Raw genomic sequence first — 16,715 nt, 5'->3', positions numbered from 1 at the left:
AAGAGCGGAGAGTAGCAGGAGGATCCAATGCTTGCAGGCCATGTGGGCCAGGCCGTCTCCACAGCAATATCCAGCGGATATCAATCGTTGCCTGAGCTCTTCCTCGCTTATGACGGTCTTGAACTTGTCCTTGTAGTGAGAACACAGGTCGCTCAATCGCCGATCTCGGGCTCCGATGAGGTGATCGAACCAGCTGATTTCGGCCTGCGTCGGCGTTGGAGGTCGCGCACCGGAAGGAGATCCAAGTCCGACGGAAGCTTTGCTAATTTCGGGCTGGGAGTTCCTATCGGAGTCCAGATCATTCAGATGATCAGCCGCGATGTTCGAGACACGCACTGGCGAGTACTCGTCGTTCGTAGCGAGTCTTCCGGCGTCGGAATGGGGGGATCTGGCTTCATTCGGTACGATTTTCGGCATCCGCGCCGAGGGTAGGATTTTCGTAGATTCCGTTGCGAAAATCTTTTTCGGCTCTCTCAGAGCTTCGGACAGAGGGATTTTCAATCTCACGAGGGATCCTGTCACCAGAAATTCGGGATGAGTCTCCAGATATTGCTTGAATGATAGACTGATGCTTATGATGGGCGCGTTGAAACTCGACCGATAGGTTCTCTCCAACACGTTCAGATCCCATTCATAGTTTTTGTCTACCATCACGAACAATCGGTTCAATTGACAGTCAGAATGCTCAATGAGCTCGTCCACGGAAAGCGGTATCAACGCATACGAAAGTGGAAGCATCGAGAATATATGGGTTTCAACAATTTTCAACGCGGGACTGGATCGCAGTTGGTCCTCGGGCAAATTCTCAGCTTTCACCGAGATTCCCAAGAAACGCTTCAAGAGCCCTGGGAGCTCGGCGACAAGAGCAGATCTACACCAGGAGAGAATTTTCTCCACATTCCTCACAAGGAACGGCGTCGAGATCCGTTGGTACTTGATTCTCGAATTCTTGACCGCAACGCTCGGCATCGTCTCCCAGAATACGAGCTCATCTATGTTGCTCGAGTCCGAAATTTGAGTTTCTTTGAAAACCTCGTCGATGCGTACCCAGCGTTTCTTCCCAATGAGATACAATAGAACCCTCCTCTGAGAGGGGGAGAGGTTTTTCAGATCCTCCAGGATTTCAATTTGTGACCCAATGGGTGGTCCCGGTTCGATTTTTCCGGTTGGATGCGATTCCATCATCAAACTGAGCATGCGTGCCGGAAGAGAGAAACCATAGGCAGCCGGAAAAAACGCTTCCACTTGATGCGTGGAGAGACCATTGCAGAGATTCGCCAGGTGCTTGACGTAATTTAAGCACTGTTTCGGGCCAAGAGCTTCGTAGCGAACCTTGTTGTTGATCATCATTAAGAAATCGATTTCTTTCTGCCGACTCTGAATCCACGTCTGCGCTGCGGAGACACCGAAGAGCTGTTTGTACACTTCTGCGAACGCACTCACTGGCATCCAAGCTTTATCTTTCAGGATTTCGGCAATGTTCGCCTTGGCGTTCGTCGCGACATCTCTCGGCTGCATCGAGATCCGATCTCGATGATCGACTTGCACGCCGGGTATCGAGGCCAACCACGTCTTGAGCTTGTCGTCGTACTGTAGCGGCGAAGCATACTTCTCTCGGAAACGTATGAGAAATTCATTCAGCGTGGAGTTGGGATGAGCAAGGATCACGTCGATCGCTTTCTCTCGCTCAGTTCGGGGACGGATATCTGCGAGAAGATAAGAGATTAGACGAGTCATTGGGATACGAGTGGAAGAGTATCCCTCCCGCAGGGAAAGGCTCCGAAAGAGTCCAGGAAAGCAAAGCATCTAGGCACTGACTGACCCGGAGTCGATCTCGACAACGACGACTTTGGTGTCCCCCCGCTCAAATTGAGCCTGCTCATCGTTAACTTCGCCGGATCGTCTGACGGATTTCCCCAACGTTAGATGCGGCGAACTCACGGGGAGATCGTTAATGATTCTCACAATATACCCGACTTCCTGAGTTCAGCAGCAATACTCACAAGTGACCTTGTTCGATGAGGATATGACCAGTCCTGGAATGTTACACAGCCATGGCTTGAGATGGCCTTTGTATTCGAGGTCTTCACCGAACTTTCTCTTGAACGAAACTTCAATCGCTCCGAAATCCACCTCTTTGAGGTCGATGAGCAGAGCTATGACGCGGGCTTGAGCTTTGGAAATCCCTGCATGATGAGTCATGATATGAGCATCCTGTTCCAAGCGATGAGCGAGCGGAATTCGAGATTTTTCGCCACAAGGAGCAGGTATTGTCACTGATCGCTTCAGGCTCACCAGAAAAAACGATTTGATGTTTCATGTCGATCTGAACTCCATCGATCGAGCCGAGCCACTCGCTCACTTTGATGTTCAAGCTGAGGGCCTGCCCGAACATTTCCTCGTAGTCCATCCGGATTTTGTCCAATCGAGTCGCTCTTCTTTTGAGGAGCATCAGCATATTCTGCTTCTGACGTAGATCTTCCTCGCTGTCGTCGTTGGAAACACCCACCGTCCCTACTGAGCATCACAAACGGAATCCGTCTTGAATGCCGCATTTTTCTCGCGCACCAATGGAAAAAAAAGGCCCGACTTTCCAAAATGAGGGAAACATCGTACACGAGCCCGATGCCATAATTTTTCGAAATCTAATAATAATTATTATAACAAACCTCGCAGATCCGTTGTGCTCCTGGCATTCTCGAGCGGTGCTGGTACATCTGCAACACGCGGGAATGAAACAAAAATTGAACTCAGGGTAAAACTCACGGAGAACAGAAAGCCTTGAGCACAAGCAGGCCTCATCGAAGGATCGTAACATGCAGACACGAATCCTGAGCGGATCCGAGAAGACCATGATTCGATCTGTTGATTCACTTTATTCTGTTGTACCGTTCCACTCCACTCGTGTCCAGAGAGGAATCAATGAGCGAACAAGAAAACGCGACATCCATCCTGCCATCGTTGCTCACCTGGAATTCTCCGCACGCATCCATCCGCATCGATTCGGAGAGTGTCACCGCCCAGCACGTAATCACGGAGCGTATAATCATCGGGGATGGTGTAGCCGTACACCTGCTTGAAGCTGTCCGGGAGACTGTGTAGCTTCTCGTTCTTTCCAATCAGGGGTATGATTTGCTTGTGCACGTAAGATCTGGTACTATTAGCCAGCATGGCTGTATTCTTCGCAATGCGAACTCCGGGTATATTTAGCACGCAGTCGGCAAATTCCGTTTTTCGCATGAACTCGGCGATGAAAGGCTTGAGAGCGGCAAAGGCCGAATATAATTCGTCGACGCCCACCGGAGCCTTCGACAGAAAGTTTTTGATTTCATCCCCGAAGGTTGGTTTCCTGCCCGGCTCGTACACCTTAGCCTCCTCGTAGAGGTCACGAGGGATACCGCCGCGTTCCGGACGGCTGGCCGCATTGATGAACCTCTCCAAAAGGGCTAAATCGGAGATGGGCTCGCCGAACACATCGTAGTACATAAATTGCAGATACCGGGCTTCAATCTGCCGCTGGTGGGTCAGATATACCAATCGATCCGCCATGAGTGAGCAGAGGTCGTCACTTCCCCATGTCTGACGCAGGCACTCTTGAGGGATCTCGGGCTGAACGCTCGGCTCGGTCGGGAGTCCGGCGAAATAGATATGGTTCGATGAGGTCAAAAGGAAGTAGTCGCTCAGAAATATCTCGAAAATGGCCGGCAACAGCAACTCCCTTATCGGTAGGTCCTCCTCGAAAGCTTCCTTGTAGGCTTTGATCAAGGCGGCCGGTGACTTCGGGAACAAGCGGAGCAAATATATGAAACGCTTGGTCAAGAATTCTTTGTGTCTCGGTTTCCCGAACGTGGGCAGTCGTTTGATCCTCGAGACTTGCTCGTTGTATCTAACGAAGATACAGGAATCGACTTTCAAGAAAGGCTGGTTCTCTATAAAGTTGAAAAGGTCCGAACCGCATTCGAAAGGCTCGCCAAAGACGACTCTATATAATCTGGGGAGATCCTCGTAGAACAGAACTCTGTTGTCCGGAAGAAGGAATTTGAGGCGTTCTTCCAGTCCCCACAAAGTCCATTGACCCGCTAGGGGCTTCGAACCCGATTGGCTGAATTCCACGTAGGATCCTTGCAGCTTCAGGAAGGCACGTGAGTCTACGAACTTGAGCAGGCCTCCTTCCGGGTTCAGAGTCTCCCCATACCTCGTCACATAGAGATCCTCTATATCACCGATGAAAGCGGGGCTGATTAGGAGATCTTCGAATTTGCCTCTCAGCATGTTGGGCTTGACTCTAGTCTGCGAATCCATGACCAGTACTCGGAAGGTGTCTCTCCCAGCGGATTGTCGACGCAGGCTCTCATGCGCGGTTGGGATCACGAAAGGAATACCTCCCACTACCGAATATGAGCCATTTCAAGCATCTGATCGGAAGTGAAACTCCCGCCCAGACCGATGCATGAAACGGGAAAGTTGCGGATCGGCGAGTGAATTTTGATCTGCCTCAGGTGGGTGTCCCGGCCGTTCTGATGGTTCGAGAGAATCTGTAAATTGGGGTGTAGAAATTGAAATTATCGGGAATAGGGGTCATTGCCATTCCCTTAGTGCCGATAGTTCTGCAGATCGATATTACGCACGGCTATTTGGATGAAGAATGTCTTTATGGGCTGCTTGTTATGATTGATTGGTATTGTGACCCAGCCGGACGGCTCAGTCAATTCGATGACGTCCAGTTCCTGGAGGTCGTGGAAGTGAGATCCGACGCGCACCGAAATTCTAGAACAGGAGAAGGAGGAAATTTCAGTTTTTTAACCAGCGACCAATAGCGTTGTCTGAGTCAGGAATCGAGGCTCAGATTTCAGCTCAATGTCCGCAATGATCAAGCCGAGGGATTTAGGGAGCTGAGCCCAAGTCACCTGTTGGGCGTGTAGCTTTCGTCGAGCTTGAAATCCGTGTAGATCGCCACCGAGTCGACGAGCGTCTTGTGTCTGAATTGTATATTGACCAAGTGAGGTTGGGGTCCGTCCGACTGCCAATAGGTTTCAGTGTTGTTGTCCCGGAGCTGATCGACACCGAATCCGGGCTTGCAAGAGGACAACGACCACACAGCTTGGTCTCCGACTTCCCGGTGCTCCCCTTTGAATTCTTTGTCGGCTGAATCTACGTGACGGGTCGTCGTCGCAGTCGGCGTTTTTGACATCACGTCTGAATGCTGTAATGATCAATCATTATTCTACCGTCTCCAGTTCCCGGTCGAAATGCAGGACAAGACCCGCGGAGGTTTTAAGTCACATCTTTCCGCGAACCATGCGGGTGACGCGGCCGCTCCGGATCATCTGCGGGGTCGATGTCATGCTGCATAGAAACGTCGCTCTGATTGTGAGATTCAAGAAATCCGCTGAGCTTTTTGAGAGGCTAGAGAAACTAAGCAGCCGGTAGGCGAATCCCATATCACATGATGACATGACTCGCCCTGCGGATTCCGCCGTAATATTCGTCAACTCAGAGCTAGTGAATTCCGCAGAGAGCCGGTCGTGCCGAATGGCTCACCTAATCAGCGGAATGCCAGCCCCATTCGAAGCCCGATCTCTGGAGCAATACGTAATTCTCGAGTTAGTGGCACTCAATTTCGCATGGTGGTCCGTGGGCCTGTGTTGCGCAACTGCCGAGCGCAAACGACACATGGACCCGATGCGGGGCGTGTCTGTGATTCGTGGGCAATCCCAGAGCGCGGTATTTTCAAATTCTCCGATGCTTCTGCATCTGTGCAGAGATCTCATCGATACAGTCTCCTATGTCCTGGTCCGTCCAGAAGTGGTACGGAGGATGAGCACAGCTCTGCCCCTTTCGGATGAGGGGAGAGGATCTGTGTCTATACTCTCCGGAGTTCGCGCTCATGAACTTCCGATGACTGAGCGGATCGAGAGTCAGCTCGCACCACTGCGCTTTGGAATCCGAGCTCTCCAGAAAACGGAGCGAATCATCTCGAAACAACCCACCCGCGAACGTCCGAGATTTTGCATACATCGAGTCTGAAGACGCTGACGCCTAATCCCTTTAGGGGCCACAGCAGTGCCGGTGACACACAGACACAGCCGATCGAGCTACCCTCTCCCCCATGTTTTGGCGGGAGAGGACCCACGTCGGTTTTCTTTTTCAAACTGGGATTCGAACGGTCGATCAGATGTTAGTTTCAAAAATGACCTATGCGTTATTGTAGCCGAGTGTCGCGGAATGGCCTTGCAAGTTCCGCGTGAGATGTCGGGCCACGACAGTGCTTCACCGGGTGAGTTGCCTAGTTCGGGAAGTTCTCGGTTGAGCGGAACCAAATTCGGATGATTGCAGAAGTTTCTCGTTTAGGAGCGCGCAAGCCGGCGACTAACCAAGCGGCTCGTTCGAACCAAGTTCGAGTTCGCAGAGGGAACGTTGTCGCCGAACAGAAAACATCCTGGATTCAGGTGCACTCGACTCGAAGGTATCAGTCGAGCGTGTATGTTACCAGATACACTGTTCGCATGGATCAGCCGATATCCGAATGAGCTTGCTAGATAATTCCAGCAGCCTAGAGATCATGAATTGATTTTTCAGAAGCGATTGGTACCCTCAATAAGATGTTGAGCCTAATTCGCGAGTCACTGATCCTATCGAATTACCCATGAGACATCGCGATTGGTCCACGTTTCGGGTCTAGCTTGTCGTTCTCAAAGGGATTTCGACTCACACTAATGTGGGACGTTCAAATTCCGTTTTCAGCGGGTAGGTCGTCCCGTCGGCGCTCTTTCAGTCGGCGACCTTCTACGAACGCCGACAGGAGCTCAAATTCGATTGAGCATGGAGACGATCCTTGTTCGGCCATGGTTGGCGCTATCTTCAAAGCTGCTGAGGAAGCGATTTGCCTTGTTAGCAAAGAGCTCAAGCTTTCCCACGAAGAGGTGATTGTAGACTGCGATGAGATAACCTACGCTTTTCGATGCGTGCTCGTGGCGTTCGCTGATCTTCCGAGTCGAATCCTCAGGAATCAGCGGTCAAGACGAAATTCCATTCCATAATCGAGGAGCTCGGAGCCAGAGGTGGACCGATAGAAGGCGTATGCAGATCATTGATTGAAAAAGGCTTATGCCCGCCAAAGCGTTTGAAAACCGAATCGGTCGAAGATTTCTACATTCGCACCGTGAGTACATTACCCAGGCCCCCGTCTCATCGTAACGAGCTAGGCGACAACGGAAGACTCGATTAAAGCGATTCCTCGATGCAGCTTCAGCAAACTGTCAACGACTGGGATGTGGACAGCGTTCAGAATCTCCTCGCCGAGAAAACGCAATTCGAGCCCTTGCCGGCGATGGATGAGGTATGGTAACCTTGAGAATACCGAGCGAAATATCTGCGATGGATTAATGGCGCAACTCGGGCAACCGTGTGAGCTCGCGAGCGCCACGGATACTTAGCGAGTTTATCTGTTACAGTCTCTAGATACCACTTCCCCCAGTCGCGAGGAAGACAGGCTTGAAAAACAGTTCCGAAAGACCCAAGATCTATCAGCTGCCGAGACTTCGTACGAGGAAGAGAATCTGAAGTCATGGTTGAGTCTCACGAGATCCCGGGTTGATAATCCCCCAGCTCGCGGTGTGACTGCTAGAGCTCTGATGAGCCACTTCAATTTGTGCGGAGCTCCATTGAATAAAGCTGCTTGCTGAGACAAGCACTCTTATGGAATTATCTTTGTTGCGCTTCTCCCCCGCTCGTATATTCGATCGGGTGTTCCAAGCAGAGGGATGGTTCGGTGGTGGGTCCGCCGAAATCGTAATACCCAGTACTGCGAGGCGATTTCGAAAAATTTTGTTGGGAGGACCGGTATGTCGATTGCATGCTGTCACGGAGTACAGGGAATCCCCCAGAAAGGGAGGGCGGAGTCGTCCCACGGGGATCGATGCTCCAAGCCCTCTGAGCTGTTAGGGTTAGGAAGTGCGAATTCGATTCCTCCAGACCTCGACCTTTCCATTAGACTCTTGACTCCACCGGCATCCAAAAAAAAGTACCGGTCATCATGGACCACGATCCCGGAATACTTCCGAATCCATTTCAAGAGAGCGAGGGAAATGTGGCTCGGAGGCCAATAATTGGTTAGTCTGGCTCATAGCTAGAAGTTTCATGGAAAAATCAGCGTGAGGGATCCCGAGCTCCGAGCAGCGAGACTGAATCAGGCCGTGAATTAGGATCGCGCTCTAGCGCATGATTGCACCTCGGATCCGAGAGACAGAGAATACGTGACGATGAAAGCTCGCTGACTTCCTTTGCCCACGGCTAGTGGGGTCCGGGGGCTGATACGGAACCTCAGCGGTGGCTGTGAGCGAGGATAGAGCTCAGAAATGGGGAACAAACGAATATCGGAAGCGCCGGACGGCATCGCGGATATGAAGTCTCTTTTCGGATCAACGGATCAGTGTTTGCCACTGCGGCGCAGTCCACAACCGGCACGGCGTAGTGACAGCCGTCTACAGGCGCATTCCACACCCAATCCGCTGGCATAGTTTCCGTTGGGCTCGAAAAACCTGAGTGGAGCGTAATTCTCGTGATGCAGTGCTTTCTCCTGATGGCATTTCTCGTTTGCTCATCAGCTGTGCGAGATTCGAATCACCAGGAGTCCAACTCAGGTAGGCGAGAATGTTCTTGTCTGGTGTCTCAACTCATTGAAAGCCTGATCAACTCCCTGCCGACCGATCTCCTCTCGATGGTCCAGAATGCTCTGCCTCGGGGCGGAGAAGACATGAACTTCTGCCGAAGGCTCTTGAAAGACTCTATCCTCACGTCTCTCTCGCCGCTCTGCTCAGGGCATCACTTTAATATCTCCAGGAAGAAAAGAAGTGGTTACACCGATTCTCGAGTTGATGTACACGCCACCCCGCGACGGCGACACATTGATTCTCACCTGTTTGCTGAGTCCTCATTTCGTGTCCAACGGATCGAAATTCAACTGGAAGAAAAATTCTGAAGATCTCCCCTCAAACCGGAAAGCGCTTGTGTACTCTACAGAGGTCACTTCCCAGCTTCATGTACCCCGAGCGAGTGCAGAACAGGACTCCGGGACGTATGAGTGCCTCGTAGAAAGTAATCACGATACCTACACCGTGAGCACTTTCGTTTACTTCAAAGGTAAAATCTGGAGATTAGGTAGCATAAAAATTAGCCAAATTATATCGGCTATCGGTCATCGAGGGATCCCTTCCACCTCGGTGCTGAATAGCGGCGAAAAACAGAGGACATTTGTGTGGGGGCACTAGATGGTCATTCGGAATGCTGAAAGAACGCACACATCGCTCCAGAGGTCCCTGATTACATGGACAAAGACGCTGTTTCCTTTCGATGAAGTGAGCACTCGACGAAAGAAGCGCGCTTCCCTTGCGGTGGCTTTGTTGATGTGGCGAGGGTTTTTGTCCCTCCTCAATGTTCTGCCAATAGCACCCATCTCTCGGTACTGTTGTATATAGGAAGAGAAAAGGAAAGAACAAGTCGGTGCTCCACAATTAAATCAGAGACGAGCATGGGGTTGTGACCTTAAATTTCAATGCTCCAGTCTTTGGGTTGATGCGAACTCGGTCAGCTGGTGGTGTGTTGTGATAGCGCCTCATCAAGGAGCTCCCAAATTGAAGTACGGAAGTGATTCACCGAGGTGAACCCTTCGTGCAAGGGGGCAAAATGTTCAAGATGCCTCTGATCGCCGTGAATCTGTTTTCTCTTGCGTGGAATTTTGTGAGCGCCGCGCCGAATGGTGAGTTTGCCATCTAGACGATATTCGTTATCAGAGCCGCGCGCTCTGTCCAGCGAGCTCGTTGTATCGAGTTGTGCTTTGAGGTCGGTGTCAATTTCCTACGGACAAGGTGGACAATGCTTCTACAGTGCATGTCTCTCGCATTTATCCGCAGATACAATTGTTCTCGAGAGGATGACTTCGTCTGAGCGAGCTGTGGGTGCCCGATTCCAGGTCTTCTGCTTCGCCCTACAGGGGAACTATGTCGATTTCTCTTGGGAGAAAGACGGAGCTCCGATTCAAGACCCGCGGGTCAAAATCCGAACGGAGGAATCTGTGAGCTTTCTGTGGATAAATGAAATACAACTGAAGGATTCTGGGAAATACACCTGCGTTGCCAGGAACTCGGTTTCATCAGCTCGATCATTCTCTAAACTGATCGTTCTCAGTGAGTTCCTCGGGGAGATTGTGATTTTGTATACCTATTCGATTCCACTGTAACCCCCGTCCCGCGGATACGCGGATGATTTCCCCCTGAACATACGAGAGTCTCTCAATCATTGATCGCTGACAAATGAATTTTGAAAAACCTGATTGGAGTTCCCGCTCCAAGAATCGCCTGGGAGAAGCTCGACTCCTACGAGAAAAGAGCCGATGAAACAATCAGAATACCGATCAGCGGAGTAATATATCCCCTATCGGAAGATTTCGTAGAGCCCCCGACCAAGTATATATCCGTCCAGGCACATCGATGAGTCGATCGACCCTTCCGCCGAAGACAAGCGTTCATCTTCGATCTGACGAGACCCACAGAGCAGCGTTTCTTAAGAGGAAACAGCTTGAAATTGTTTTCGGACAGACTTCCGTTCGTTCAGCGGTGAGCTGTTCGTTGCCTATCGGCAAGAGTCGGCACCAGCTATCCGTATTGAGCGATCGTAGAAACTCACACGAACGCCTGGAGCTTCTGTGAAGAACAGACTTGGCTCCATTGGTTGACATGTCGGTGGGCTGCTCGCTTGACTTGCCGCTTAAATTCTTTGTTGACATTTCGTACGACTGATTCGTGTTTGACAATCCGTGAATTTTCTACGACCACCTTCTTTCTTCCCGTCTCAAACGGCCTTGCCCCGCCGTCTGGATGCTGTCGTCAGAACAGCACGCTCGCAGTGCGACAATCCTCACTCCGGAGAGGTTGCTGGATCGCCAATTTGTGGCCGAAAGAGCATTCGGTAATTTCCTCGAGGGATTAGGGGCTCTTCGTAGCCCCGCTGAATCAACCTTCCGCTAGTTCCCTGGCCTTCACCAAAACGACTGAATGGAAGAGAGCGTCTGTTGGACTTTGAATCAATGAGCGTTTTCAAAACTGGACCGGAAGCTGGAGAGGAATAATAATTTCTCCTAATGGATATCCAGGTGGGTCCGGCGTGCGATCCGATGGAGTGTGACTGTTGGAGCGATGCTAATAGTGGGATTTTTTACTGTTCGTTGACGTAATGTCCTCACTCCCCGTATATTTCTCTTTTTTCGCACACTGCTAGAAGAACATCAGAAGATCGACGACAGGGGGGTTGACTCGCCTCATTAATTTGGCATCATGATTTCTTCTCGACGACAATGGTCCGACCACCTAATGATGGAATTCCCACGCGGCTGGTGATCCGCCTTAAGAATTCCGGACTTCTCGCCATTATCATGACTGACTTGGAACCGGTGTAGCGCAGCCCAGCAATTGTTTTTTCTCCCGCTCATCCGAGGTGGCTTCGCAGCTGAACTGCGGAAGATTGGAGTGCGTGGTTCGTCATCGAACCCTGACAGGATACTGAGAATCCGAATGGTGGTCCAGTCCCGAAACCACTGAAAGGTTCTCGATTGCTTATTTTCCGGATTCCGGGTCTTAAGTGGAACTTTCCGGCCGGTGGATGAATAAGCGTCTAGCCATAAGTTAGTGGGAACATATTGCTGGATAAGCTGTGCACGGAGGATTGACCACTCAATGAGCACAATGCGCGATCTCAAGAGGGCTCAAGCATCTCTCCGCTCAGTCGTCGCAATCATATCGCAGCCTAGCCATCCCCTTGAACACGGCGCCAATCAGTCCTCAGTGATTGTTTCATAGTCCCGCGTAGTTGTGCGAGAAACGGAACATGAAAATCGAGTGTGGCTGGGTGCGCTCAAACAAATATTTGTTCACTTCTTTATTCCTGGCTTACCTCACCGCAGGTAGGTGGGAGAAATTATCCAACAGTTTTCCATCTTCTATCTGCATCGACGGTCTTCGAGTAAATTCTGCTTTTGATTTCAAACGACTCCCATAAAAGCTGACTCCATTCGTTTGGAACCGCTGTCATCGAAGACGGTCATAGCGGGCTCGACAGTGCATTTTCTGTGTAGCCTGAACTATGGAAGCGGGGCTGAGTTCCGATGGAGTTTCCAGAGCGTAATTCATCCGAGCGACACAGTTCGAATCGTAGGTGAACGCGAATCCAATCCGTATGTTCACCATCAGCGCGGTTCTGCAGCCTTCAGAATAAGCTCGAGCGACTTCCTATCGACATTGACAGTACACAAGGCGTCGCTCCGAGAAGTCGGGCTGTACCAATGCGAAGCCACAGATGGAGTCGACCACGATTCCGTATCAGCCTTCCTGAGAGTAGAAGGTACTCATCCTTAATGATAGTTTGTGTGAACGGAGAACAAGATGAACGGAAGCTTCTCCGATGAGTTTTTCCGATTTCCACAATAACACCACGAACTACCTCGGGAGCGTATTCGTCGAGTCCCTTCTAACTTAACATTTGACGAGAGACGGAAGAGCTCTCGTAGGACAGAGCGGACATCGAACGAAAATATAGAACAGTCGAGCTACCCAGTTCTTAGCTTCCATCCCTCGGTAACCTCATCGTTCGCCTCGGACTATCCGGGAGTCATCGACGGCTCTCGGAGAATTACAAAGGGAAAACGTAACCTTTGAATGCCCTGTATGTGAGCGCCAATTACTCCTCGGTTGGCTGCAAATTATTCTCATGGTCGTTGTCGACTGCATGAGTCGACTCGGAACGGGGAGATCTGTTGTAGATTATCCGCGCAACGTCTTTTGGTCAGTGTGTCGGTGAATCTACTCCGAGAAGCGCGTGTGGAGATGGCTGCTCTCCGCAATTATGTCTTTCTGGTTCTTTGCTCTTCGGAACTGTGTCTCTGTCAACAAAGAACGGGTAAGGACTTCCCGTCTCCAGCGCGTGACTCCCGGAGTCGAATCGTTCGATTCCGGACTATAGAGCTCTTACCAACACCTCTCGTCGCCGCATCGGCTCACGGCTTGTTAGTTACAGTCGTCATTGATATTACGCCGCCGCGAAGAGTTTCTCTCGGGGCGAGCGCCGCTCTCAGCTGCGTTGTCGTCTCTGCCATACCGCAGGAAGTCTTGACCTGGGAGCGATCTGACGGATTGGACCTCAAATCGGTGCCAAACTTGCGAATTGTTGGCAGTCACAACGTCTCGAGTAGTCTTCTCTGGCAAAACGTGCGATTTGAAAACGCAGGAGCGTATACCTGCTCAGCTTCCGACTCTACGAAAGCGACGACTTTATTGACTGTCGAAGGTGAAGATCGGTTTTTCTGAGCGGGTCCGGAAGGAATTATCACCTTGCGGGAGGGGATCTTCTCGCCTCGAGACGACGAAATTTGAGATGAAAAAATTGTATTTTCCGCTGGACAGCTAAACTCGGTGGTGGAACAGCTTCGAGAAGAAGTGGATATATGTAGATCCTGTCCCTTGCGGCGTCCTTGTCGGTCGCGTTCGAGAACAGCAAATGATCCTAATCATTGCTCCGAGCTTCGCGGAAATCCAGACGCTGGATGAATGTTCCTGAAATCAGTATTCAGTAATCAGCTACGCTAACCGAAGTAGAGTCAATCTCGCGGGCCCTCCTGATTGGTTGCATACCTACCTAGGTACTGTTCGGGAGATATGCAGCTAGCTCTTGGGCGGAACATTCCCTGTGAAGAACGGACTGAGTCCTTATTTGAGATTGAAATGAGGTGACATGAGATTATGGTGACCGATCGGTCCGAATCTATCCCCTGATCGCAGAGTTTCGGGGCTTGAAGCCTAAATTTTCCATCGAACAGAACGATGAGATCCTCTGAGACGACGCCTAGCGGAGCTCATTTTCCTCCGTCTTTTCGGAAATCGCGGGCTACTCTCGAGCGCAGCGTGGCCTTCTGTCAGCGAGGCTAAGTTTTCAAAAGTCAGACGAGGCTTTGTGGAGTCTTGCGCAGTTCAGAACCCGTCTGCAGCATCTACCATGTTGATTCGATGGAGCTTCCTTGCGATTTGCAGCCATCTGGCTTCCGGATCGGGTGAATATTCTTCTAGCATGTACATGTCTTGCCGAATTGCTTCAAATCCGAGGCTATCAACTGAGGGCTCCCGTTCTCGTGCAGAACCCGTTCGTCTGGAGCCGATATCCGACAAGCGCGTGACGGTTGGTCGAGTCGCCGCTCTCATGTGTACCGTATACGAAGGCACGGATGTAAGTTTCTCGTGGAGCAAAGACGGATCGCTCCTCCGGCCTGGGAATAGACTTCAGATTCTAAGTTCACAAGACACCTCTACTTTGAGCATTCGTGGCGTCCTCGCGTCCGATTCAGGGACGTACACCTGCATCGGTCAGAACAAAGTTTCCGAGGAACGAGTGTCCGCTCAATTGGTTATTGAAGGTGAGAAGTGAGCAGTTCGCGAAATTGAATACAAGTAAGACCTCACCGTGAAACGAAGAGAGGACAATAGAGTAACGTCAAATCGACCGCTCTGGGAGCCCCGCGGGCGTCACCGGCGCTTCATTTCACTCGGAGTTCTCCCAAATGGAGAATCCGTCTTTCAGTTGATGAAATCTGATGCGGATTTCCATGGATAAACTCTGGACTAGCGCATCCGATGTATCATAATCCGACTCGGGGTTATAATTAAGGACCGTCACAGATATCTGTTCGTGATCCCAGGGATTTTTTTTTCACGATCGGGAGCGCAGCTTCCGACGAACAATCTAGTCGCAAGGCCTGGCTAGCGGGAGTTTCGAAGCAGGCGGGAGTAGCCTCGCTGTCGACGGACCGCGAATCCTGAGCCGAGAGTTCAGAATTTAAAAGCGGCAAGTTCAGTGTATCTCCAAGGGTCATTCTGCTGTAGCATGCTGGAGCAATGAGACCGGTGACATGGCTCGTATCTCTGTCGACGACGATTAGTTTCGTTACTTCTTCCGGTGAGTGCGAGCACTGAATGATGGCTCTGTGGCATTTTATGAGTCGAGAAGCGCCATATCCTTCGGGTAACCTATTCGGATCAGTGTATATGAGAATGTGTGTTGATTGCTTGCTTTGGTTCACAGCTCCGGTGAAAGTCGGCGCAATCGCCGACCGGTCCACCAAAGTCGGCCGAGTAGTTACTTTCACCTGTGAGCTCCTCGAGGGAGATGACGTGCTCTTCAATTGGGGTTTCGATGGCGTCGTTCTGCGTGAAGGGGGTCGCGTCCACATCTCTACAACGCCTTTCTCGTCTACCTTGACGCTGCACGGTGTTCAAGCAAGCGATCGCGGAACTTACACTTGTACCGGTAGCAATTCAGTGTCTGAGGAACGTGCTTCAGCTCAACTGTTGGTGGAAGGTGAATGAGTCGATTCTCTAGATTTGAAAATCCCCATTTCGCGCCTCTTTCTGCACTTCCGAGGCCACGAAAGCCGAATGAGTAGCTTTCCTTTCGTTGATTCCCCACGGACTCGGAGGTTGCGATATCCGGATGGTTCTTCTACGATCTTCCTATGCGAGACCCATATTAGGAGAAGAGAGATCGATAAACCGGATATCACTGCCGCAATGGCGGCAGTTCAGAGCAATTTCGCGCCTTTCATGCAGATTAAAAATCCATTTGAAGAGTATATAAGTTTTGTGGAGCGTCGCGGAGCGTGCTATGATGGCTTTCAAAATTCTACGCGGGAGCCTCGCCTCTTCGTCTGGCCCGACTGTCACGAGGCTAGCTCCCGCGGTCAAGAGCTTGATCTCGGTCGGATTTCGAACCAGTGAGTCGACGCCAGTGAGCCTGACAATGACGCTCACGCAAGCCCTCATGGATATCGGAATCATGAAAGTTTGCTTCTTCTGTTTTGTGTCGCTCGGGATCCACTACGCTGGAGCTCTCGGTAAGGTTCCCGGGAAAAGATCGATACCTATTCGTTCTAGCGGATACTTCACGCACACGATTCTGGAATCCGATGCTTTGGAGTCGTAATATCCACGATTCCTCCGTCGCAGAGTCAGTTCGGTTAGAGCCTCTGCCAACCAAACGGATACGGACTGGCAAGTCCGTGACATTCGCCTGCTCGGTGATCGAAGGCGAGGACGTTTCTTTCACATGGAGCCGTAACGGTGTTCTCCTCGGACGAGCGGAGCGCGTAGAAATATACTCAAGCGGAGTTTCCTCTACTCTTTCGATAAAAAACGTCAAGATGAGCGATTCCGGCACATACATTTGTGTCGCACGAAACACTGTCTCCGAGGATAAGACAGCGGCTATCCTCAATGTAGAAGGTTGGTTCCCCATAGTTCCGCATTGCTCCGTGTATTTCCGATCGAGACGTACTTGCTGGAGCTGACGGCAGGTCACGATTCTGCCGACTGCCCTCAGAAATGTCCATCGAGAATTTCCCGTCTACCTCTCCAAATTATCGGTCAGTCGTGATTAATTATCTACGAGGGGATGAAAAGCGTTTGGACTCCGCGTTGACGGCTGCTTGACTCTCGACTCTCGGGAGACACATTCCCCATTGCGAGAGCCTCCTTCAGGAGCAGTGATCCACCTTTTCCCTCATCAGCGGAATTTTTCGAATTTGGTGCGGTAGCCTCGTATTCGAGCGAGTCACTGCCCAGGCATTGAGGCTACCTCTTCAGGAGCTCAACACCCAAGGAATGTTGGCTCATTGTGACTAC

The 16,715-nt window shown here is 51.0% G+C and overlaps 2 protein-coding genes across 2 annotated transcripts; one reads left to right on the top strand and one right to left on the bottom strand.

The window, feature by feature from the left end:
• Positions 1–4,206: 4,206 nt before the first annotated feature.
• Positions 4,207–5,191, bottom strand: APC10 (anaphase-promoting complex subunit 10). Its single transcript, XM_029112639.1, has 3 exons — positions 4,908–5,191; positions 4,629–4,767; positions 4,207–4,535 (listed from the first exon to the last, which is right to left on the bottom strand). The coding sequence occupies exons 1-3, from the start codon at positions 5,189–5,191 to the stop codon at positions 4,389–4,391; spliced, it is 570 nt and encodes a 189-aa protein (XP_028968472.1). The 3' UTR covers positions 4,207–4,388.
• Positions 5,192–6,188: 997 nt separating this feature from the next.
• On the top strand, positions 6,189–7,685 carry LOC100897502 (uncharacterized). Its single transcript, XM_003747700.2, has 5 exons — positions 6,189–6,277; positions 6,745–6,923; positions 7,007–7,162; positions 7,247–7,339; positions 7,455–7,685. The coding sequence occupies exons 1-5, from the start codon at positions 6,226–6,228 to the stop codon at positions 7,683–7,685; spliced, it is 711 nt and encodes a 236-aa protein (XP_003747748.2). The 5' UTR covers positions 6,189–6,225.
• Positions 7,686–16,715: the final 9,030 nt, after the last annotated feature.

This window comes from Galendromus occidentalis, unplaced genomic scaffold (genome assembly GCF_000255335.2).
Source record: "Galendromus occidentalis unplaced genomic scaffold, Mocc_1.1 scf7180000077524, whole genome shotgun sequence".
NCBI lineage: Eukaryota > Metazoa > Arthropoda > Arachnida > Mesostigmata > Phytoseiidae > Galendromus > Galendromus occidentalis.
The sequence above is the reverse complement of the archived record's forward strand: the minus strand, read 5'-3'. Positions and strand labels throughout refer to the sequence as shown.